At 40.9% G+C, this 26,191-nt stretch overlaps 2 protein-coding genes across 2 annotated transcripts; both read left to right on the top strand.

Moving 5' to 3' along the window:
- Window positions 1-1,120: 1,120 nt before the first annotated feature.
- klhl6 (kelch-like family member 6) lies at window positions 1,121-7,339 on the top strand (the record flags this gene model as incomplete). Its single annotated transcript, XM_080785990.1, has 7 exons — window positions 1,121-1,349; window positions 1,626-1,791; window positions 2,987-3,439; window positions 3,847-4,084; window positions 5,056-5,258; window positions 5,651-5,864; window positions 7,041-7,339. Exons 1-7 carry the CDS (start codon window positions 1,177-1,179, stop codon window positions 7,337-7,339), a joined length of 1,746 nt encoding a protein of 581 aa, XP_080642116.1. The 5' UTR covers window positions 1,121-1,176.
- Window positions 7,340-9,274: 1,935 nt separating this feature from the next.
- Window positions 9,275-23,439, top strand: LOC308330919 (uncharacterized protein; the record flags this gene model as incomplete). The annotated part of the gene is made up of 14 exons (XM_080785989.1): window positions 9,275-9,410; window positions 10,747-11,037; window positions 12,418-12,672; window positions 13,115-13,219; window positions 13,730-13,777; window positions 16,202-16,303; window positions 16,967-17,032; window positions 17,139-17,567; window positions 17,809-17,865; window positions 17,984-18,430; window positions 19,277-19,723; window positions 20,553-20,999; window positions 21,848-22,831; window positions 23,126-23,439. Exons 1-14 carry the CDS (start codon window positions 9,353-9,355, stop codon window positions 23,437-23,439), a joined length of 4,050 nt encoding a protein of 1,349 aa, XP_080642115.1. The 5' UTR covers window positions 9,275-9,352.
- Between the last annotated feature and the right edge of the window lie 2,752 nt (window positions 23,440-26,191).

The raw sequence follows: 26,191 nt of genomic DNA, 5'->3' as shown, positions 1-26,191 counted from the left end.
TATTGAAAATAAGGTAATGGCACCACCTAGTGGATATACTGAAGACATGTGTTGTAATTTAATAATCATCTGTTGTGGTTGTAATCCTTACAGCTCTCCTCTATTAAGGTGCAGGTGGCTGGTGGTCATTCAGTTGAATTAACAGTCACAAGTAAGCAGCAAGCTTGAAGAACAAGATGGCACCATGGTAGTGCTGTATGACATTTTCTGAAGGTTATTCAAAACACACACACACAGAGAATGTAATACATTTGCACAAGCCACATTATGGCCACAAGATGTGCATGTCATGGCTGAATGATACAGAAGTAGATGGGAGAGGAAGGAACACATGAAACATGTTCTAACAAGATGAGAGTACTTGCACAGCCATCTTGACAGAAACAGCCCTGCTGTAGGCCTACCTTGATAAAGGAGAGCGTGTGCATGGTGTCAGAAATGTCACTGTGTTTCTGTTACCTAAGCTTACACAACCGAGTGATTAGGTATAGCCATATATATGTGCATATTACAATCTTACTGTAGTCCTAAGTTAATCAACAAAATAAGCCTATTGTTAAAACATGCTTATTTATCAAATCCGAAAGTCAGCCTTATGTAATAAAGAAAATGAAATGTTGCGATGTGCTTGATCCCAAAGCTGGTGCACCACATAGGCTAATTAAAACTGTGTAGGCCTACTGGCCTGGGGTAAAGGACAAAACCAGTTTGCATTGAGTATTAGAGTAGAAATGTGATATTGGGAAATGGGGAACATCAACACAGCGTGCATGCGTGTGTGTTGGGGGGGGGGGGGGGGGAGGGTGAGTTCAGACCACAACCTAGAAAATATTCAGAGGAGGAAGTTTCAAGAAAGCTAGCATTGCTTCATCTGTTCCTCAAAACGGAGATCCACCAATCACAAGCATATAAACTACAAGAACAGGAAGTGTGTAAGAGACCAGGAGAGAAACAACAGCACACACACACACACACACACACACACACACACACACACACACACACACACACACACACACACACACACGTACGTACACTCAGTATGTGTGAACCCCTCAGTGGACAGTGTGCTTTACAGAGTGGACCTAGCCTACTTTCTGTGTGAGGATGAGTGTCTCGTTGGAGAGAACCACAGATGGACCCCTGCCTTGTTCCGAAGAGGGGCAGAAGGAGAGTATGGGAGGTGAAGCCGAGCTGTGCTGGGAGGACGGGGGTCTAGCCATGGAGCTGCAGAGAGGGATGGAGACCATGCGGCTCAGTGGACAGCTGACTGATGTGACTCTGGTCGTTGAGGGCGAAGACTTCTCCTGCCACAAAACTGTACTCGCTGCTGCCAGCAACTACTTCAGGTACAAATGAACACTGACTGTGAAGTTCACAGTATATGTGAAGTCTGTATATGAGAAAAACTGATTCTGAGACCTAGCAACAACTGCATATAACTAACACACAACACAACAACTTACGATTACTTACTTGATTTGAAAAACTGTTGAGATATATAGTATCAAAATCACACAAAACTTCATCAAAATGCTATGAGACTAAAAAGTAAGAGTGAGTGACAAAGGACCCACATGTCTGCTGGTATGTTTCTGTAATGTGAATACACTATGTGGTTGCAGGGCGATGTTTTGCAGTGGCCTGAAGGAGACTCATGAGGACCAAGTGGAGATAAAGGGGTTGGACAGAGAGACCATGAAGTCTCTCCTGGACTACACCTACACCAGCAAAACCGTCATCACTCACAGCAACGTGCAAAGAATATTGGAGGCTGCCAGTCAGTTCCAGGTGAGTTATGCCAGCGATTCCCAAACTTTAAGGACCCCTCATTTATTGAATTAGCCTGTGGACCCCCATTTGAAGAGATATGCCAGGGACCCATCCATAAGAGAAGATTTCTACGGCTCTAGCAGTGATTCTCAACCAGTTTAATTTCAAGAACCCCCAGTTTGACATGCATTAGTCTACAGACCCCCATTTAATGACATTCCTATCTCTCAAATTTATATTGTAAAATCAATGTCAATTTAACTCCGAGTGTGCAAATTGAACCAAATGGACCCTTTGTACACTCTCAGAGTTACAGACCCATAAGGGTCCATTTGGTTCGAAACTATAATTTAGCTGGGGACCCCCTGGAACTCCCTCAAGGACCCCTGGGCGTTATTGTAACTGACATGCTATAGAGTTAGTCAGTTAGAGTACTTATGGTTTAGTCTTTTAATTACAATTATAGTCAACATCTGAGTCTTGCACTCATAGTGTTCATTATTGTGCTTGATAAATACATTGTTAATATAATACACAAACAAATTAATATCCGGTAATAATCGATGCAATGGAATAGTTTCAAAAACAGTTCTTACGGCCCTTCTCACATGGTGCGAGGAGGTGGTGCATGCATGCCATGGTCTAAAGCTACACCTTGGGGTTGTGTGAAACTCCAACTTTGCTAGTGATATAATGATGTCAGGAGACAGGGACAACTAAAGCGCTCCTCTCCTTGAACAAAAATGTGGAAGTGGAAATGTGACCACCCTCTGAGGCCATGTTGAGATTGAGATGGCATATTTTGGGCATGCAGTCATTACAGGACATTACAGGAGGCATCTCTGCAAGTCATTTATGTATAAGAGACATCTGTGATATCTTGACATATAAACTTAATAATCACAAAATGAGAAAATGAATGAGACAAAGAAAGACATTCTGCAATCGCTTTCAGATTTTTCTCACAATTCCTAATATAGCCACGGATCCAACATAATGCATCTAACTACACCTCATTTTTAAGACCAACACGCTAATGGGCCACAAGTACAGTACATCGGATTATTGTGTGACGTCGGCCCCCATTATCATTAACAATTCCATCAGTTGGAAACTAGCAGTAACACACACACACACACACACACACACACACACCCACACCCAACGTTACAACCTATTACAACTATTATGCCCCCTTCCTTCTCCCCATCAGTTCCTGCGAGTGGTGGAGGCGTGTGCCGGCTTTCTCACCACCAAGTCCCTCCGACCAGAGAGCTGTATCTGGGTTTTGCGTCTGGCTGACAGACATTCCCTGCCTGCTTTGAGAGCCAGGGCTCAGGAATACATTGTCAAAGAGTTCTTCAAGGTCACCCGGCATGATGAGTTTGCAGAGTTGCCAGGGGACGCTCTCGAGTTCATCCTGCAGCGCGATGACCTGAATGCAACGCGTGAAGAGTGTGTCTTTGAGGCACTGATGCACTGGGTGAGAGCACAGGAGAATGAACGCTACCCTTTACTGGCCAAGCTGCTTTCATATGTGCGATTACCACTGCTGAGGCCAGCATACTTCTTGGAAAAAGTGGAGACGGATGAGCTGATTCGCCGCTGCAGCGAGGCATTTCCTCTGTTGCAGGAGGCCCGCACTTATCACCTGTCTGGCAGGGGGGTATGTATGTTTACCTCAAAGCCCATAACATCTGCTCTTGGACAATTACTACTGTACCGCATAAAGCATCTAACCATAAGTATAGAAAATGCAGGGCTACAAGACGTTCCAGTAGGCTGGGAAACATGTAGCCCTGTAATTCCTGTGCTTCCGGTTAGACACATTTTAGCAGCGGTTCTTTTCTAGGAACTAATGTGAAATGGATAACATTGGGAATGAGCTTATCTTGTGTCTATGGTCAGTCTGATATAATGATATTCTTCTGCACTTCCATATACTTAAGCCTGATTTATACTCATAGTAGAGTGACTATGAGTACTACAATGCCAGAATGAACACATTTTCAAGCTACTGTAACAGCAGTATAGTATAAATTAAGCATCAAGTATGTGTATGTATGTACGTAGGTGGTCTCAGAGCGAACCAAGCCCCGTGTGCATCACTTCCTGTCAGAGGTATTCATGATCATCGGTGGATGCACAAAGGATGAACGCTTCGTCTCCACTGTGACCTGTCTGGACCCTCTGCGACGTAGTCGGCTAGAGGTCGCCCGGTTGCCAATGACAGAGATGGAAGACGAAAGCCAAAACCGGAAATGGGTGGAATTTGCTTGCATCACATTCCGCAATGAAGTATACATATCTGGTACGCATACATATGAAAGCTTGTTAAAAGTCCTATGTAACAAATCTACTAGACTGGAACACACATATGCTTTCTATGGCGGGAGAAACTAGACGCAGCTGCGCAACATGAGACTAATTAATTAGAGCGACAGAGAGAGAGGAGTGTGTGTGTGTACGTGTTTGCGTCAATTTAACAAAGGTGCAGATGATCAGAAATCATCAGAGAGTGAGCGACGTTTGCGCTACTGTATGCCGAATTGAAGTGGACTCGGCCCCAGACTTCTTCTTTTTTCTCCCTGGCAATAAGAAAGTCTGGGTTTCCGAGGCTACAAATCACAATACATCACATCATGACGCATGCACAAAATAGAGACACCAGGGTTAAAGTGGTTATAGTGGTTAGGGTGAGAGACCTAACAGTATCCTATCCTATATTAAAATTGGCATATGGGAGGACTGGCCGGCCCGGCCAATGGACCACGTGAGGTCTGCGTAGCTGCTCGAACCTCTAAGAACTGTATATTTGCCTTTAGTCTCTGCACTAGTGAACCAACAATTTTAATGGTGTTGTTCTGTTTTGTTGTTTTATGTTGAAGTTTTAGTTTAGTTTATTAAATGTTTTTCCCCCATACATTTCTACTGAGTCAGCTCAACATTAATAACAAAGAGAATGGTTTTGAATGGTTTCCAACTGAGGAACTGAATAGCAGCATAGGCCTAACTGTTTCCTTACAAAGAGCTATTGCTGCTGTCTGCCTTTGTTCAGCAATAGGTTAAGCAAGACAACAATTTCTTGAAGCTGTTTAGACTACTGTTACTTGTTTTTCACACCTTCTTTCTCCAGATAGAGGACCTTGTAGCTGAGTGTGTACAACACAAACATAGTAGTCCTTTACTGACAGGGTGTTCCATCTCTGAATATTTTAAGTGTAAGCATCTTAGCATAATAAAATGGTTTTAAATTTGTCTTTGATGCTTTTGGGTCTATAGGAGGTAAAGAGACACAGCATGAGGTTTGGAAGTATAACGGTGCTCTTGACAGATGGATCCAGATAGAATCTCTAATGACCGGACGCTGGAGACATAAGATGGCAGTCCATGGAGGAAAGGTGTACACACTTGGAGGATTTGATGGGGTACACAGACTCACTAGTGTAGAGGCCTATGAGCCCTTTCACAATCGCTGGACACAGGTAAACATCAAACATATAAAACTATATTTGTATATAATATATTGCCATAAACCAGCGACAGCTCCAGAAAATTGTGACTGGGGGGACTATAGGGGGACTGGCGATTAGTCAATTGGGTTTGGGTGAGGGGGCCTTAGGGAAAGCCACCCCCGGAGCCATCTCTGTCATTAACACTGTGTACACAAACAACAAAGCTTCGCTTTCACAAGATCCAGTCCTCATTGGCCATTCTGAACTTCCCCTAAATGAGTAATATCACACCAAGACTTTGTCACAGGGAGGCCATGCAACATCTTGTTAACTAAAATGACCTATTTCTGTTTCAGTGGGGACCATCAACATCTACATATGTGTAATATTTATTATTAATTACATGTCTGTATTCATTGTAGGTGGCACCCCTTTTGCTAGGTGTGAGCTCTTTCGCTGCAGCCAGCTTTGACAGCTGGATCTATGTGATTGGTGGTGGGCCCAATGGGAAGCTGGCCACTGACAGGGTTCAATGCTGGAAGCCTGGTACAGAGAAGTGGGAGCTACGAGCAGCCATTCCCATCGAGGCTAAATGCACCAATGCAGTTACATTCAAGGACCACATCTATATTGTTGGTGAGTGGCCTTTTAAAGGGCAACTTTGCTGATGTGAACCTGAATGCATTCTACTGTGAGGAGGACATCCTCACAGTGAATATCTGACAAAAACAAAAATCTTGACAAGAGCATATAGGCCTATATCCTCCATGGGATGTAATGTAATACATAGCGGTACTCTCACAAAGACATATATAAATATGTAAACAAGAGCAGCCATGCTTTGCAAGCGCAAAATGACATGCACAGGAGGAAAGTCTAGTTGTAGCCAGCAGTCTTCTAGTTTCTATGGTCTTCTACCCAGAGAGACGGGACACAGACCCCCCCTAGTGGCTCTGTCTTTCTCCTGCTCATGCATCTGTCTCTGTTTTTCAGCCCCAACCAGTTTGTATGCCTGTAAACTAAAGTATCAGACAGCATGCAAGTATAATTTGTGCGTGCATCATGTATGTGTATGAATCAGTGGTTCCCAAACATTTTAGCCCGTGACCCAAAAGAGAGATTACATGTTTGCCCAGGACCCAAACTAGTGAAAATAGCAGATCTACAAGCTCACAACGCGTCGCTTCGTGCCGCGTTGTGAGCTTATGTAGATCGGCTAATTTCACCACTTCTTAAACATTTGTTTTTCTAATTTATGGGATTTCTTAGATTTTCTTTGATTTCTTTATGAAATTACTGAAAGAAATCATTGCATTTTGTTTAAAAATAAATAAAGGACCCATAAAAATGTGTCCGCGACCCACACATGTGTTTGAGAACCACTGTTTTACATCACGCCCGGAGTAACTGTAGAGCAGCAGTGTTGTTTTTGGCAACAAATTTAGTCTCTTGAATATTTTTCATTTAGTTTTAGTCACATTTTTGTCACCAGGAATGTTTTATGTTTTAGTCGACTAAATCTACAGTTGATTTAGTCGACTAAAATGTATTTTGGTGGGCCTTGATGCCGTCTTGACTGTTTTCACTTGCTGAAAATAGCAGATCTACAAGCTCACAACGTGAACCAATTATAAAATGACTTATACTGGATCTCTTGTCCACTAGTCCATTCCTAACATTTAAGTCTAGTTTTTATTTGTTGACGAAATTGTCAGTATATCGTCTTACTTTTAGTCGACGAAATCAACACTAGTAGAGCAGGCTACAGTGCAGTACGTGGCCCTCAGTCTCACTATACTTTTTATTCTTCAGGTGGGGCCATGCACGCCATGTACTGCTACTCTCCGCGGTCAGACGCCTGGACGTTGGTGACCAGGCTGGCCGAGAGGGCGAGCTGCGCCATCGCTGCCTGTAACAACAAACTCTTCATTACTGGCGGTCGTGACGATAAGAATCACATCATCCCCACCGTGATGTGCTGGGATCCTACCACAAGCACGCTGATAGAGGAGTGTGTGCTACCATTGGGAGTCTCACATCATGTCAGTGTGACGCTCATGAAGTCCTACACACACATACGCAGAATAGCCCCTTCTAACACCTCAGCATGACATAGCCTACCATACAGGCTTGTATTAGTTGTCAGTATATATATGCCATGTAAAGGACGAAATGTTTTATGGGACATTGTTTTTCATGTGCCGTCTAAAAATGTTCACTTGGGGGTGTGGGACTGATTGTGTATCTCTAAAGCCCAAACCACACCAAAGGGTCAGGTTGGGACACCAATGCAACTCATTGAGTTGCAAGTTGTTGCATTGGTGATTTGGTGTGCTTTACCTTAAAAACCGTGGTTTGGGCTTAAAGCTGCCCACAATCTAAAATAATATAAAGATAATTAGAAAAAGATATACAGAAGTGATAAGTTGATGAATTAGGCCAATTCCAAAGTAATAATCCGATATGAAATGGAAATCGCATCTTAGCATAAGGGTAATTCTGCAACTAAATGTTTTTAGGTTTGGTTTCTTTTTGCACAATTGTTTTCACTTTGATCATTTAATTAATTTGTTATCAAAGGACAGATGTTTGTGCAGATGAGAAAACCCGTACAAGTGGGACTGGAACACTATCAAATTGAAGCTGATCAATTATATTTATCAGTAAATAATCTTCTGATTGGATAAAATTGGGACCTTCTGCTGGAGAGATAGACCCGTTACTGAACAAATACTTAATACTGTATACTATAAGTAAGTGAATCATAGTTCTTTTACTTGTTTAGAAAGCTCTCAATGGTTTCGCACCTTCCTACTTACATGACTGCCTGCCTAGATATGTCCCAAACCACCCCCCCTCAGGTCCTCCACTGCAGGCCTGCTCAATGTTCCGATACTGTATCGGTATCGGATCGGCCCTTATTTGTCATATTGGTATCGGTGAATATGCCAGTCTAACCACCGATCCGAAACAGGGGTAAGGGGTTGACACTATGGCAGGTAAATATAATGTTGGGACATGTGGAGTTTGCTTTGAAGTTGCCCAAACTGCAAGTGCAAATTTGAGCGAGGAGTCTGCTAGAAACACAACACCAGATATATAGCTAGATAGCTATAAACACAACATGAGATCACTATACACTGGTATCTGTATTCGGTATCGGCTAACACAGAAATTGTCGTAGCGGGATCGGATCGGAAGCGAAAAAAGTGTATCTGGACATCTCTATAAAAAACATAGTGAAGCAACTTTCTGCTTCTACAGGCTGACAACGGCGTGGAACAAACTCCCACTATACCTTCGACGGGCAGCCTCTGTAGAATTTGTTAAAGCACAGCTCAAGACACTCTGCTTTTAGTTGAGCGTTTAAAATTCTTATTGTTATTCATGTCCTCACTGTATTGCAGACAGTATACTGCTATTATTTTAATGTTTTGCGCATTCTTTTCTTTTCTTTTTGTTCCTTTATTACTCTGTAAAGCACTTTAAACTGCATTGCATGTCATGAAAGGGGCTATACAAATAAAGTTATATTGTTATTATTATTGTAATTTGAGTCTATAGCAATGATTAATACTGGAATATAGAATAAGTTGATGATTATGCCACACGCATAGTCGCATACCCTCTATTGCTGGTGCAGTGTCTGTTTTGGCCGTGCCCACATTTCCCTAGTGCCCACTCTTCCTAGGTGGCCAGTTTTCCCCAATGCCCAGAATGTTTTGTTGCCCACTCTTGCTGTTACCTGTTAGGTTCATTAACTGCTTTTATTCTGAAATTAAAGCCAGCATGTCGGGGGAGCGGTATTACCATTACATTGACTGGTCACTGCTGCCTCCGTTGACGAATTGGTATAGTTGATATGGTCATTTGTCGGTTGCAGGAGCACATATTTTCTCCATTTGCGGAATTCTAAAGTCCACTAAAGCCACGCCTTTGTTTACAGTAGATAACCTAACTAAGATTCCTGCTTACTACTCACCCGGTATGTGTTAGTTAAAAAGCATACACCCCTTTTTAGCTCTCAGCCCATTGGGAAGTGGACAATCCTGTTTACAGCAACAAAGCAGCACCTGTTCTCTTACCTGCCGTAGTGAAAGTAACCGTACTCAGTCTCTCCTGTAATGGCTACGGATCGTTTCTTCGTCTATTTCATTGTTGTATCGTTTGCCTCTTGTCAAGGTGAGTAGTATGATGATCAATTGCACGAGTTGGTTTATTTTTCATTACTTTTAGGTTGGGGGGAAAGCGACATTTAAGTTGCGCACGTAACGCGGTTATGGTTACGTTATAGACACATGACAGGGACGTAGAGTAGACAACACATGGCGATCAAACAGATATCAACATCTTCTTAACACAGAAATTATTTCTGTTAAAGAGTTATTAATTAAAGCTAAAGTTGGCTCAGTTGACAGTTTGAGTCCGTCAGGGATCATCCCTGCTGCATAAATTCAATCGAAATGGTGAAAAGGGTGAGTGTCTTGTTACCGATCAGTCGAGCTCGCAGTATCGTGTCCAAAAAGTAAAGGTATTTCTACAGATGATAAAAGTAGGAGTGTAAAATGATAAAAGTAAAAAATGTAGAGCTACAATCAGGCTTAAATTTCTTTAGTGAGCCTGTGACCACCAGTCAATCCCCGTCCACATGCGCAGTACAGTACCGCTCCAGATTGCATTGGGAAAACATGGTTGTCCTACCGGTTGACTTCATAAGTTTTTATCTACACTTCAAAAAGACAAAAACGTCAATCAAGTCCACAATCACAACACACCAGAGGGAACTCCACACTCCACAGATCACATTCAACTCAGATTTGCCACTAACAAAGGTTTAAATTCGTTCTCCTGCTATGCTAGCTCTGGTCCATAGCTCTAATGCGATGCAACGCATTAGAGCTATGGATCAGAGCTACTGCTATCAGTGCTATGTTGGCAAATGCTCTACCAACTGTCATAAATAAGTGTGAATCCCTACTCTAAAATTGTGTGAAATAGCTCTATATTCTTTCTATATGTTAGTAGTAATGGTTGCTATGAATGTTAAAACAGCCAGCTCTCCAACTCTTTAGTAAACAGGAGAACTCAACTCATGCAGGATAGGATAAACGAGTTAAGTGCATGACAAAGAAATGAGGATGTAGGGTGGCTATTGGTACTGGTCTGGATTACTGGAACACTAGGCTATGGCTATACAATTTAAACTGATAAATGGATACTCTCTCCCGATTGTCTGAAATATTTTCAGGTGGCAACACTGGCAACCCACTTGCAAATATTAATTTAATAGTATTTCAATAGGATATATTATAATAGTTTTTAATAGTCTGTTAATTACTCTGCAATGATTACTATCAAAATAGTTTTCTTTCTTACACACACGCGCATACACACACACACACACACACACACACACACACACACACACACACACACACTAAGCGCCATACACACACACACACACACACACACACACACACACACACACACAAACTTAACTTTCTCTCTTTCTGTCCAGTGGTAGAGAAAGGCCCAGATTATGGAGGCAGGGGGTCGAAGATAATCTTGAAGTCCACCTTCAAGGGACGACCTGATGATATTCTTTGGAAACACAATGGCAGCAAGGTCATGGAGTTTGATGGCAGTGAGGAAAAGGTCTATGGCACCTACAACGACAGGGTCGTCCTAGATTGGCACACAGCAGAGCTGACTCTGAAAGACCTCCGGCATGAAGACAGTGGACACTATGAATTAAAAGTAACGGTCAACAAAATGTTGCTTACTTCACATCATAATGTGGAGGTCATTGGTAAGTTTTAGTTTTTATTTCAGATAAGTGAACAAATAAAAATCAATATGTTGCAGAAATGTGTTGGCTCTTTGGCAAAATGCAGCAAGCCTAAATTCAGGAGAGATCAAGTTGAATGTTTTGGGACTAACAAAGTTACCCCCCCCGGCCCTCGCCCACTAAATTGTGAATTCAAGGTTTTGACAGCGTGGGAAAGTGGAACTTATGTAGTGAGACTAACCAGAAAAGAAATGAAGCACAGGAAGATAGCATGAGAGAAATTATCTTCCGTATTTAACTTTCACCAAACAGGCTTCATAGTAGCCCTTAAGCTGATGGCCGCAATTCAGACAGCAGGTCAGTGCAGCAGTAATTTTTTGTGTCCATGTAAACCCGTCCTTGCGAGACGTAGCCTATAAATTGGGCTTGTACACATTGAGTATGTTTTCAGTAGGACTACACTATAGTTAGTATTAGTATAATGAATGGCAAGTCTGTAGCTCTGCACTCTATAAAGACGGTGAGCTGGACTCTCTCATGTGCGTGTCTGTTCCCTTGAAATACAATCGAATCTATTGTAAGCACCTGCTATCCTTTGCCAGAATCACTGAAAAGAACTGTAACTACAGTGCCACTCTGAGAGGCATGAAATCCTAGGCTGGTTCTGTAGTTTGTTTCTTTCACAGTTCAGGTTAAGAACTATACAGCAGATTTGAAAAACATTGCATGCTAGAAAGGAACACATGTGGGCCTGATCAAATTAATAACGGGCGTGTTAGATTTAGGTGTGCCAATGTGCAAGCATATTAGACATTAGTCAACAGTATTGTCAATGCACATTGACACACCTAAATCTAAACACACCCATTACTTCGATAAGCTGCATCTGTGTTGCTTAAATCAGTGTACTATAATGAAATTCTTAGGGTACAGTGCAGTCGCACAATATTTGCTGCTATGTGGACTTACAGTACCAATGCGTTATGTCTAACCTCCTGCAGGCAACTAGTTTTTGAGTGGTGCTAGCCACTCTTATAGACAGCTATGTGTGTCCCTGGGCTCTGGCTGTGTCTGTGTCTGTCTGTCCCTCAGAGTATGGAAATAGCGTTTGTTGACCACCAAGTGTCACTATTGCGCAGCCTAAGACACACACACACACACACACACACACACACACCCTCTACCGATATTGACATCAGACTTCGGGGAGTAACCCTACGAATTTGAGAAAGACTGCACTGAGCCAATCAGCCAAACCTGGCCTGGGCTCAGGTCGAGATACTTAGGCATAACTATATTGTAACGACCCATTTGGGCCAATATTTATACTCTCAGAGATAAATTAGCACAGAGGATTTTACTGTATGTCATTTGTTGAGCTGAATGGTCTGGCATTTGTAGATGAGGTGGACGAGCCTTCCATATCCTGTGTGATGAATGACACATCTGATGTCCATGCATCACTGGTGTGCTCTGCGGAACACAGAGGTCCTCCATCTCTAATGAGACTTGACTGGAGGTTGCCTGGAGAGTCACGCCCTGGCCCAGAGTTACCAATATCTGTTGGAGGAGATGATGATACCGTCTACACATGTGGGGTAGTCAACCCTGTAAGTGAAAAGACAGCCACGTTTTCGGCAAAGGATTGCTTCCAAGGTAAGACATTTGTACACTTGCAGCAATTCAGACAATGTGATGGTTAATTAATAAGCTAAAAGTGAATATCTAACTATGCTGTCATCAGGACAAAGGTGAACGCCTCTGACAGTAAAGTGGAAATGGACTATCTGTGTTGAGTTTTCATTTACATTTTCAAATCAGTCAGATTTAATTGAGAATATACAGTAAATGAAGCGTTCCATAGAGCGTCGCAGTCCCGCCCCCTCGAGAGACCCGGAAAAGAAATCACCGTTCATTTTCCTCATAGGCATTTCTTAAAGTATTTATTTAAAGACGGTTACGCCGCAGACAAAGCCAACTCGGATCGTGACAAATCATGACAATGAACACAATGTTTTATTTTATGAATATTCTAGGGACAAAGAATAGCTGTAATGTATTGCTTCTATGTGACGATGCTATTTGTGTTCATCTGCAGGTGAAAGCTCTTTGGCATGGATTATCCCATTGATCTGCATACTAGCCATTCTTATACTTGTCCTCGTGGTTGTGGCCATCTTGTACTACCGTAAACGCAAGCAAGGTACAGTTGAAACTATTGCCTGTCTAAAATAATTGTTGTTGCCAAAATAACTTTCATTTTATTTGTCAACATATACAATGTGTATCTTTTAACTGTTATGACTGCTAAGGCAGATTAGTTCCCTTTTCCCCCTTTTCTTTTCTTTTACAGAACTAGGGTATTTACAGGACACCTGTATCTTTTGTATGTCATTATTTCATGCTTAAGTAGATTGAGATGTGCTTCTATAATCATTGTTTCACATAATCATCAAATCATAAGCAAGATTTGTTCAATAAATAAAACAAACCTTTTTAGTGTTGCTTTGAATTGCATTTATTGCTTTTAATTTCTTATTGTATTTTTACATATTTTTATTATCCTTTCTTTCAAATGTTCCTTTAAACAGTGCAAAGCGCATTGCATTGCAACTGATGAAATGTGTTATATAAATAAAGTGATTGATCACTATTTTTCATTATCTCCCCCCGACCCTACCCCACTCCTATGGCTTCTACCTGGATGCTACAGGGAATGAGAAAACAAACACATATGATGTGGAGAGCCAGCCATCAGAAGGTATTTTTTTGTTTGTTATTACAAATACTAACTGCATGTGCTTAAATCCAGTTTTTGAAGTTGTGTTTTGGATATGTAGTATCTGCTATCTACTGTACAAACTACAGACAGTGATTGGAAAGCTGAAAGTTCTGACCTAGAGAATAATGTGTTAAATAGATCACAATAAAGACTGAACCCAGATTATATGCCAAATTATATGCAGCCCGTAAAATAGATACTATGCCTATTTGCTCAGACACTACAGTATGACATAAAATTCTCCATTAATTGTCAATGGGAATTGAATGTTTGTGTAGGACAAAAATAGACACTAAGTCGATTTGCTCAGCCACTATGACGTAAAACTCTCCATTCATTGTCAATTTGTGTAGGAAACTAATAGCTAAATATAGGAGGGGCTAGCACCCCTCAAAAATCACACCGTGTGCAGTGAGGGACGCTCTTATCATCATACTGTAGTACTGTACATCATCATACATGATCATCTCATTCAGGCCAATCACAATTTGCGTCCTCACCTAATTCTCTCAATGTTTGTGTTTACACAAACACTCAAAGCTGGCCATTCATTGGCAATGGCATCCAATGTTTGTGTTTGCACAAACCCTCAAAGCTGGACATAGGAGCGCCACTCAAAAATGAAAACTGCACACTCTAGTTCTGGATAATGATTATTATCTGGAAGGAGAAAAAAAAATCTAACTAGGCTATTTACCCTACAGTACTGTACTCAATGTTGATAGACTTCAATAGCTCCATTTGTAAATAGTTTATCACTCTAGCAATGATTAGCAAGAGGTTGCTGTCTCCGACATGCTCTATGGCCGAAGGCCATGTGTGGGTCTGACTCTGAACAGCTAATTTCCGGTGCCATTGGACCGATGGGCGTGAAACTTTGCACATAGGCCAGAAGTTATTTAACTTGGATCGGTACTTGATACTTTCTCTTAGCTGTACTGCATTTCATTCTCACTACTGTGGGTGCTGTGACACCACAAGCTTATCTTATCTTAAAAGGAGTGTCAGGAGATTTGCAGAGAGTAGCGTTGCTAAATGAAACCTCAAAATAGGGTTTGGCATGCAAGGTTTATTGTTACACAGGATAAAATTATTTAACTTTGCCAGCTATGGCTGTCTATTCTTTACACGGCATGGAGCAGATAAAATAAACAATGAGTTTGATCCTGTATCAGCTGATGGAAAAAAGCTCACAAAGCTCTTCTGAAATGTCTACTATATTTTAGTGTAGGTTTGTTCCTAAGTAAAAAAAACTATTTTGGATTCATGAGAGGGTGTGTACAGCCTTGTGCGCATCTCAGGTGTATCAGATAATAAACAAGTCGATTAAGCACAATAGTGAAAATAGCTGATCTACAATGTGAGACCACTTGTAGATCTGCCAAAATTAGGGAATCAATTAATTGATTATTCTATAGTACATTTTCGATTATCATATTTTAAAATAATATTGAGTAAATAGATTAGTTCGATTAACTCTTGCACACCTAGAAAGGACATAGATTTTATCCAGACTGCACCGATAAAATCTATTGGAAATGATCTATCACCCCCCCCCCCCATAGGGGGGGTGTTTGAAACATTAATACATATTGTAATCAATTCACCAAATCATGGTCCCACTTGTAGAAACTGCAAACACGCTGATATAATAATTATCTTCAGCCCTGAATGCATCAATTGAAAAATAAATACAAATCTGTTTTTGCCTCATGTCTCTTAAGTAGCCTAGTTTATTTTGCGCCCTGTAGTTGAACCACTTAAGCCCTATGTACTTCACCCCTCCCAGGGGTCTATGTACTTCACCCCTCCCAGGGGTCTATATACTTGGCCCCCTCCCTTTTTCCATCTACACCAAATCTCTTAACTGAAAACAGCCGAAAACAGTTCTCAATGCACTTGTAGATCGCTGAATGTTTGCCTACAAACATGTCCAGGACGGACGCTAGGGTCCATGTGGTTAAAACAAGAATGAGTTTAACCTAAACTCTAAGCCACAGTGTCCTGGTTGTGTGCAGAAATGGAAGAAATGGCAAGTGAGTGTGTGTGTGTGTGTGTGTGTGTGTGTGTGTGTGTGTGTGTGTGTGTGTGTGTGTGTGTGTGTGTGTGTGTGTGTGTGCGTGAGCGTGCCGTGTGTGCGAGCTTACTTGGGAAATGTATACTTACAGTAGTACATAATTATGTATTAGCTTTATATTTTGACTGGACATCTTTGGACATTTTTGCTCAAACAATACAACCCACTGTCACTTAGGGTAAGGCTTGTTCATTATGAACTGCGATTAATTAATAATTTCCAGCTATGAAATGTTGAAATGTTTTGGAAGACTGATTCCAAGTGAAATAACGGATTGCTTGGTGAATTCATTTCATTATACATCTTTCTCTTGATTCTCATTTCAGGGAATAAGCCAACTAAACAGGAGAAAAGGCATCACCTTAGCCGACATAGCCGTGATGCCACCCTTCCAAGCAATCAGCCATTGGCCCGTCTGGCCCCAAGTGGTAAGAACCTGAACAGAAATCACATAGTACAGACCCGCTCATAGGCAAGCCGCAAAGTAACCAGAAAGGCATTCTAAAAAATATATATATATATTGTGATAAAGTTCATTATTTTCTGTAAGGTATTAATAAATAAAAACTTTCATATATTTTAGATTCATTACACATCAACTGAAATATTTCAAGCGTTTTATTGTTTTAATATTGATGATTGTGGCTCATGAAAACCCCAAATTCCTATCTAAAACAAATAGAATATCATGAAAAGGTAGTCTAATGAGCTATTTAACTGATCATCTGAGCCAACTAATTAACTCTACACCTGCAAAACACCTGCAAAGGATTCCGGAGCCTTTAAAAACTCCCAGCCTGGCACAAAACCACAATCATGGGAAAGACTGCTGATCTGACTGCTGTCCAGATGCTTTTTTTATTGGTCGGATGAAATATTCAAATTCTTTGAGATAGGAATTTTGGATTATCCTGAGCTGTATATTAATATTGAAACAATAAAAGACAACATATTTTAGTTGATGTGTAATGAATCAAAAATATATGAAATATTTATTCTTATTATATTATGGAAAATGTACTTTGTCACAATATCCTATTTTTTTTTACTTTGCATTTATTGACATTGTTACTGTTCATTCTGTTAATCAGGGCCAGAGGAGAAGACAGACAAAGACCAGGAGAAAGAACCTCTGCTGTCCAGTGAAACTCCTAAAGGTTTGGCATGCAAATTTCATTATGACAATGTTGTAAAACTATTTTAAAAAATGCAGCTATTTAATATAATTATATGCTTATAATAATACATGTTCTTTGGTTACAGGCAATGGGTCAGATAAGGTAAAGATGTATGAACTGGTGACTGAAAAGGCACCTACTCCTACTAACCAACATGTGACTCGACCTGAAGTCATAGTTGGTGAACCTAAAGATGATGCAGGCTTAGACCAGGTCACAGTAATGCCTACAGAGACGACTGAACCAAAAACAGAGGAAGGGACAAATCAACCAGTTAGTGAATCAGAAGATCCTAGCTGTGACCCCAACCCTGATCTGAACCATAAGCAATCTGAACCAAGTCAGTCCCAGGAAGAATCAAACACTCCAGAGTCCAGTAAGGATGAGGATGACACAGTAGAGCCTGTTCGTGCAAGCCAGCATGAAAGTGACTCAATCGAACAGACTCCTGCACAGATTGTACAGATGAAGGCAGATGATGAGGATATGCAACCATCACATAGTACACCAGAAGGTATGTGATATTACTTGTAGTCACATATTACAGTAGTCTTTTGAGATAATATTTGTTTGTATGTAGAGAGTAATTGACTGTGAATGAAGCACAGCTCATAACTATGTTGTTGCTTTTGAGATGCATTGTTTTAGAATTAATTTTTTTGCCTATAAAATATTCTACAGTATCTACAGCTAAGGCTGGATCATTTGTGTGTCAATCACAAGCATCTTGTTTTCTTCTTCTTTACACTTGAAAGAAAACATAAGGTTGGGGAATGAACAGCTGCCAGTGTTGCTCAATGGAATCCCTAAAGGTTTGCCATGCAAGTGTTATGACAATTATTTTAACTATAAAATATACAAATAAAATAAAATATATGAAAGTGCAACTGTTTGAATCTATTGGTAATAATAAATGTTCTTTCATTACAGGCAAGGTGACAGATGAGGTACAGTCTCCTACCGAACAAAATCACACTGTAAAGAAACCCCTATTTCCTGATGTGACTCAACCTGAAGACATCGATAGTGAACCTAAAGAAGATGGAGGCCTAGACCAGGGCACAGTAAAACCTACAGAGACAACTGAACCACAAACAGAGTCACAAGCTTCTGAAGGGACAAATCAACCAGTTAGTGAATCAGAAGATCCTAGCTGTGACCCCAACCCTGATCTGAACCATAAGCAATCTGAACAAAGTCTATCCCAGGAAGAAGCAAACACTCCAGAGCCCAGTAAAGATGAGGATGACACAGTAGAGCCTGTTCATTCAAACCAACATGAAGGAGCATCAATGGAGATTGAACAGACCTCTGCACAGTCTGTACAGATGAAGGCAGATGATGAGGAGATGCAACCATCACATAGTACACCAGAAGGTACAGTATGAATGTTATGTTGAGGAAGAGTCAAAACATTTCCATTATCCATGGTCACATGATTACAGTAATATTTTGAGATAACGTTTTTACAATATTAGTAGAGAGTGAGTGAATGTGCAAGGGATGAGCGAGCGGTAGCTGGTCCTTGTTTAGAAATAAACCCTGACGGTGATTAGACTGACTCGAAGCAGAGGTCTTCATCACTCTGAAGGGGTGTATTTCTCAACACTGACCGGCTCACCGTTAATTATCCCACTTTGTACATGGCTACTTAATAAAGAAATTAATGAATTGACACAAAATGTGACAACAAAACAATTTCATTTATTTTAAATTTATTTGCTTATGGTAAAGGGAATAGTCCATTAGATTATGTCAGGTGATTCCAGCGCTCACAAATCTCCAACAGAAAGTGTTGATCAAATATGAATCAATATTCTGTTACTGCTTGCCTCAAATGTTTTCAAAAGCATTCTTTAGTGTACTGTTCAACTGTAAAATTACATTGTGTATTTGCTTACATGGCTGCCATGTTGAATACAGCAAAAAAAACAAGCACCACAAATTAATTAATTTAATCATTCTGTTGTACACGCTCTGGCCATACTAGCAACTGTCTGTAATTCATAGCAGCGTCTGCTATTAAGGAATAACAGACAGCTGAATGCCGTGATTGACTAGTTAGAAACCATTATTCAACCAAGCTGTGTAATAAAGGACAGATCATAACCAGGCTGAACCATTAGGGTGGTTTAGCATGCACGTTTTATAATGATAATATTTTAAAACTATGAAAGGTGCAACTGTTTGAATCTATTGGTAATAACTGTTCTTTCATTACAGGCCATGTGACAGATGAGGCACAGTCTCCTACCGAACAAAATCACACTGTGAAGAAACCCCTATTTCCTGATGTGACTCAACCTGAAGACATCGATAGTGAACCTAAAGAAGATGGAGGCCTAGACCAGGGCACAGTAAAACCTACAGAGAAAACTGAACCACAAACAGAGTCACAAGCTTCTGAAGGGACAAATCAACCAGTTAGTGAATCAGAAGATCCTAGCTGTGACCCCAACCCTGATCTGAACCATAAGCAATCTGAACCAAGTCAGTCCCAGGAAGAAGCAAACACTCCAGAGCCCAGTAAAGATGAGGATGACACAGTAGAGCCTGTTCATTCAAACCAACATGAAGGAGAATCAATGGAGTTTGAACAGACCTCTGCACAGTCTGTACAGATGAAGGCAGATGATGAGGAGATGCAACCATCACATAGTACACCAGAAGGTACAGTATGAATGTGATGTTGAGGAAGAGTCAAAACATTTCCATTATGCATGGTCACATGATTACAGTAATATTTTGAGATAACGTTTTTACAATATTAGTAGAGAGTGAGTGAATGTTCAAGGGATGATGAGCGGTAGCTGGTCCTTGTTTAGAAATAAACCCTGACGGTGATTAGACTGACTCGAAGCAGAGGTCTTCATCACTCTGAAGGGGTGTATTTCTCAACACTGACCGGCTCACCGTTAATTATCCCACTTTGTACATGGCTACTTAATAAAGAAATTAATGAATTGACACAAAATGTGACAACAAAACAATTTAATTTATTTTAAAATGATTTGCTTATGGTAAAGGGAATAGTCCATTAGATTATGTCAGGTGATTCCAGTGCTACATGGTCGGCTCAGGAACAGGAAGTGTTGATCAAATATGAATCAATATTCTGTTACTGCTTGCCTCAAATGTTTTCAAAAGCATTCTTTAGTGTACTGTTCAACTGTAAAATTACATTGTGTATTTTTTTACATGGCTTCCATTTTTAATACAGCAAAAAACAAGCACCACAAATTAATTAATTTAATCATTCTGGTGTGCACTCTCTGGCCATACTAGCAACGGTCTGCTATTAAGAAATAACAGACAGCTGAATGCTGTGATTGACCAGTTAGAAGACATTATTCAACCAAGCTGTGTAATAAAGGACAGATCATAACCAGGCTAAACCATTAGGGTGGTTTAGCATGCACGTTTTATAATGATAATATTTTAAAACTATGAAAGGTGCAACTGTTTGAATCTATTGGTAATAACTGTTCTTTCATTACAGGCCATGTGACAGATGAGGCACAGTCTCCTACCGAACAAAATCACACTGCAAAGACACCCCTATTACCTGATGTGATTCAACCTGAAGACATCGATAGTGAACCTAAAGAAGATGGAGGCATAGACCAGGGCACAGTAAAACCTACAGAGACAACTGAACCACAAACAGAGTCACAAGCTTCTGAAGGGACAAATCAACCAGTTAGTGAATCAGAAGATCCTAGCTGTGACCCCAACCCTGATCTGAACCATAAGCAATCTGAACCAAGTCAGTCCCAGGAAGAAGCAAACACTCCAGAGCCCAGTAAGGATGAGGATGACACAGTAGAGCCTGTTCATTCAAACCAACATGAAGGAGCATCAATGGAGTTTGAACAGACCTCTGCACAGTCTGTACAGATGAAGGCAGATGATGAGGAGATGCAACCATCACATAGTACACCAGAAGGTACAGTATGAATGTGATGTTGAGGAAGAGTCAAAACATTTCCAGTTTTGATCACATAAATCAATATTCTGATACTACTTGCCTCAAATGTTTTCGAAAACATTCTTTAGTGTAATGTTTAGCTGTGAAATGACATTGCGTGATTGTTTACAATGCTGCCATGTTGAATAATGCAAAAAACAAGCACGTTGATTGATTCAGGTGCACACACTATGGCCATACTGTAGCAACACTCTGTTCTTCATAGCAGCAGTCTGCTATTAATGATGGAGTGCCGTGATTTTGTTCCACCCTAAAACATGACCATTAGGTATCATTATTCATTGTTATATAAGGAGGAAGATTTTTTTCAAAAAAGTGTACAGTATTTGTAAAAATTTTGTTTTTATGTGGACACGCCCACCAGTTAATTAAGTATGCCGGGTTTGCCTGGTGGGTGGCTCGCAGATAAGTAAGCCTGGGACCGAGGCTAGGTGGGTGGTGATCCACCTGAACTGAAGCCGCACCCACAGCTGTTGTTGTATGATAAAGGGGGAGGGGATGATGTTGTGATATCACTATATCACTGTTTTTTTCATTGGCACGTTTGACTGTCAAGATTTCAGCCTCCAGGCCCAATACAAAGGAAAGACATCATTACACATAACAACTACACCATGGGGTCTAATGAAGTACGGTCACTTCATAAACACATGAAAAAGTGGGAAAAAAATCACGGCACTCCATCTTTAACAAATCAAATAACATACTTCTGAATGCTGTAATTTACCAGACGTGTAATATAGAACAGATCACGATTATGACATGTGCAACTGTGTTTATTAGTAATAAATGTTCTTTCATTACAGACCATGTGACAGAGGAGGCACAGTCTTCTACCGAACAAAATCACACTGTGAAGAAACCCCTATTTCCTGATGTGACTCAACCTGAAGACATCGATAGTGAACCTAAAGATGATGGAGGCCTAGACCAGGGCACAGTAAAACCTACAGAGACAACTGAACCACAAACAGAGTCACAAGCTTCTGAAGGGACAAATCAACCAGTTAGTGAATCAGAAGATCCTAGCTGTGACCCCAACCCTGATCTGAACCATAAGCAATCTGAACCAAGTCAGTCCCAGGAAGAAGCAAACATTGCAGAGCCCAGTAAGGATCAGGATGACACAGTAGAGCCTGTTCATTCAAACCAGCATGAAGGAGAATCTACGGGTTTTGAAGAAGCAAATGCAGACGAGATAGTTATTGAATGGGATGAACCTATTAAGGAGTCAAATCAGCCTCCTTCCTCCGTTAATCATTCAGATGAAATCATGCCACATCCTGACCACCAAATCGAGATCAATTACAAGTTGGATGAGTCAGAAGGTTCACAGACAGACCTCTACACAGCAGGGCCCCAAGAATATGAGGCCCAGCCTGGACAAAGTAGTGAAGAACCTTGCAATGAGAAGATGTTTGGCGATAACCAGGAGGAAGAAGTCTCTCAAAGTTCTTGTAGTGATCATCCTGGGCAAGGAAGCGATATGGCTAATGACACAGGGGTAGAATCCGAGGATGAGAAGAACCTTAGTCAGAATGTTGATGAACATGTGAACACACACAGTGCCTCAGCCAATGTGGAAATTGTAAATGTGGCGGGCGTGGGTCTTGACCAGGAGAAAGTAGAGCGATGTGATGAGGCGGATAATGAAGATCAAATAGTGAAAACAGAACAGGGGGCCAAAGAAATGGAAATTGGACAGCGTAATGATGTTCTAAAGGGAGAGAGTGGTGAACATGGACAGGGTAATGATGTTCTAAAGGGAGAGAGTGGTGAACATGGACAGGGTAATGATGTTCTAAAGGGAGAGAGTGGTGAACATGGACAGGGTAATGATGTTCTAAAGGGAGAGAGTGGTGAACATGGACAGGGTAATGATGTTCTAAAGGGAGAGAGTGGTGAACATGGACAGGGTAATGATGTTCTAAAGGGAGAGAGTGGTGAACATGGACAGGGTAATGATGGACAGGGTAATGATGTTGTAAAGGGAGAGAGTGGTGAACATGCAGAGTCACCGGAATTTGAAGGGAATAATAAACCAAACTCTGTTAGTAAATCATTGGATCCCAATTGTGAGTTAGAATCTCCTCCACAGGGGCCAACTATACCAGAACAGCCTGGTCAGAATCCTCAGAACCCTGAACCAGAGGCAAAAATGTCCCAGGAAGAACTGAACATGCCAGCGTCCAGTATGGTTCAGGATGACACAAGTCATGAGAGGAACTGTGTTCAAGGTGTTGAGAAACAGGTGAACGCACACGGCCTCTCGCCGAAAAAGTCAGATAACAATATCACGGGCGACCAAGCGCAATTAGAGGTATGTGACAAAGGAGCAGAAGGATCAAATAGAGAAAAGGAGGCCAAAGAGAAGCAAATGGAAGTTGGTCATAACTAAGGGAGAGAATGATAAACACTGGGAGGAACAACACAACCTAACAGTCAAGAGGAAGAGTAGGATCAAAAGCAGTCTTCAAATCAGGACGGAAAAGTGGATAGGCTCAAAATGATCCTGGTGTAGATATACAATAATAGAAGAGACACGTAGAAGAACAAGAAGTAGAAGTAGTAGAAGAGGGAAGAAAAAAAAATGTAGAAACAATCTCGAATGAAGATTCATGTAAAATGAAGATTACTCGCATACAGTGCCTACTGTACTGTATGAGTACTGTATACAGTATGAAAGAATACAACTAAAACACTGGACTTGATTTGATGTTAGGTTAAATATAGCCTCGGAAACCCAGACGTTTTTATTTCCAGGGAGAAAAAAAAAGTCTGGGGCAAAGTCCACTTCAATCGGCATACAGTAGGGCAAACATCGATCACTCTGCTGATTTCTGATCGTCAGGGTTAGGGTTAGGGCACCTTTATTAAATTGACGCACACACGTACATACACACACACACTCCTCTCTCTCTGTCGCTCTAATTTATTAGTCTCATGTCGCGTAGCTGCGTCTAGATTCTCCCGGTGGATCATGCCGGGAGTTGCCTATGCCATAGAAAGCATAGGTGGACCCCAGTCTAGGTTCAATATAATATTGGTATGGTGCCTATTGCCTATGATGTCTGAGTTCTGACATTCATCCATTCTAGACATTTCAGTTTGCCAATAATAAACCGATTTCAATACACTTTATATGCTTTTTGAAGAACAATATTACTTTAAATAATTATTTTAGTTTGGATGTCTCCAAAGAATTTGATAGTCATCATAATTTGTTTTTTTATAGTGATGTCTTCAGGATGTTTTTTAACAATAGTTAATGTAGCCTAGCTGGTGATAACTGTGCTAGCATGGATGATGGCATAACTCAGGGTTTAGTTATGTTATTTAGTTTTATTAACAATCTTGCACTTTACCTTTCTGTAGTTTTTATTTGACTTTTAACTCACGGCACGGAATGTGATGTATGATGTATGTATGATAAGAGCGCCCCTCACTTCACACAAGTGTGATTTTTTTTAAATAAGAAATTGATTTATAATGGTAACAAAATGTCTTACTGTTGCAACATTTGTCAACGTTCATACGGAAAATTTACTGAATTGATTGACAAAGCTTGTGTTCAAATGTTTTGCAATAAAGTGACTAAATTAATAGTTGCCAGGATGTTTTTTTTGTCTGCTACAAAAAATAATAATGGAAAGAGTATAAAGAAGTTGGTCAGTTGGTGCTATTTTGGTGTTATTAAATACTGGAAGAAACTGCAAGAGCCTTTCGATGACAGTAGGGGGAAGTGTTTCATAGCATTTCTGTAGACAGCCGTTATTATGAGGATTTTCTTTTTTTTACAAGACGAGTTAACCACTGGCATGCTATCTTTCATTGAAGGACGCCCTTACCTCTCAAGACTACTGTAGCGCAATATATGTCAGTATATCAATTTTAGAGCTTTGTTTTTATGGGAATGTTATCGAAAATGTGATATAAAATCAATCTAAAGCGTGTGGATTTACTATTTAGAATTCAGCCATTTAGCAGAAATAATCATGGACCTATCTCTATTTGATTAGAACTGATTGAGGGCTGAGTGTGGGTGGGTGTATTTACTGTTGTTGTAGTAAAATATTGGCTTTATAAATCCAGGGTATGTATTGTAGGTCTGTTTCAATGAAACGTGATGGGAGGTGACCATGGTAACCTCAGTGACCTCAATGAACACTGGCACTCTATTTTATCAGCCCAAGGGATGGTTACATCACATCCTGTGCAATAGGTGCATAATTAAATTCAGCTCTTACAATTAAGACATCAATTCAACAACACAGCTGAACCAATAAAGCAGTTCTCAAAACAACTGAGGTGGTCAAATGATGATTTTAAGGAAAACAAAAAACAGAGGGGCCAGCAACAGGTTCATGGGCCAGCCGGAAGACAAGTTGGAGTAGATTTCTGAGAGCACTGGGTAGGCCATGTGAAAAAGTCACGCATGATTAGCTTAACCCCTGAGTCACAGAAAAGTCTGTGATCTGCTACCAACTGACCTGTGAGTTCAGAGCACAAGTGGAGAATGAACCCTATCGTATTTCTGTGGTTGCGGCAAATACCATGGGAATATTAGAATATTGAATTATTTGGGAGGTGGGGGAGCAGGGCACTGACTCCTCGTGAGGGTCACAATGCGGTCCCACTGAGACGTTGTTGACGTGTCGCTGGCAGCAGGGGAGCTCAGATCCTAGCGCTGATATTTTGTCCACAGGCACTTCGCTCCTCGGTGTTCCCTCCTTTTGCATCCCTCTGGCATGAATGTTACAGTGAAAAGGGATTTCTACCGTTTCCAGTGTTTTTTAAAACCCTGACAATAGTATGGTAGACCACACGGCACAGCTAGGGAGCCATAAGTCCTCTTAAGATTGGTTGTTTCCTGCTCCTCATCATATGGTTATGTCTCGCTGGAGTGTAATGTTCTCTCAGACAGAGGCCCAATTATAGTTTTATTCTCAGATTGTCTAGGTTCGCTTTGGCCCCTGAATGCTGCAACTAAGAGAAAAAGAGTGGGGGAGAAAGAGAGGGGAGAATGGGCTGCCCTCCAGAATAGCCTTTTATACCAGGTTGATTAGCATGCTGGGTTGTTTAAATTGCCTCCTGGCGGGCTGACGTGGAATCGAACAATATCCTCTGGCTTAAGAGACTGGCCCCATAGC

This window comes from Protomyctophum bolini (assembly GCF_963924005.1).
Source record: "Protomyctophum bolini genome assembly, chromosome: 16".
NCBI lineage: Eukaryota > Metazoa > Chordata > Actinopteri > Myctophiformes > Myctophidae > Protomyctophum > Protomyctophum bolini.
Note: the sequence above shows the minus strand (reverse complement) of the source record. Positions and strands in the feature narration are given on the sequence as shown.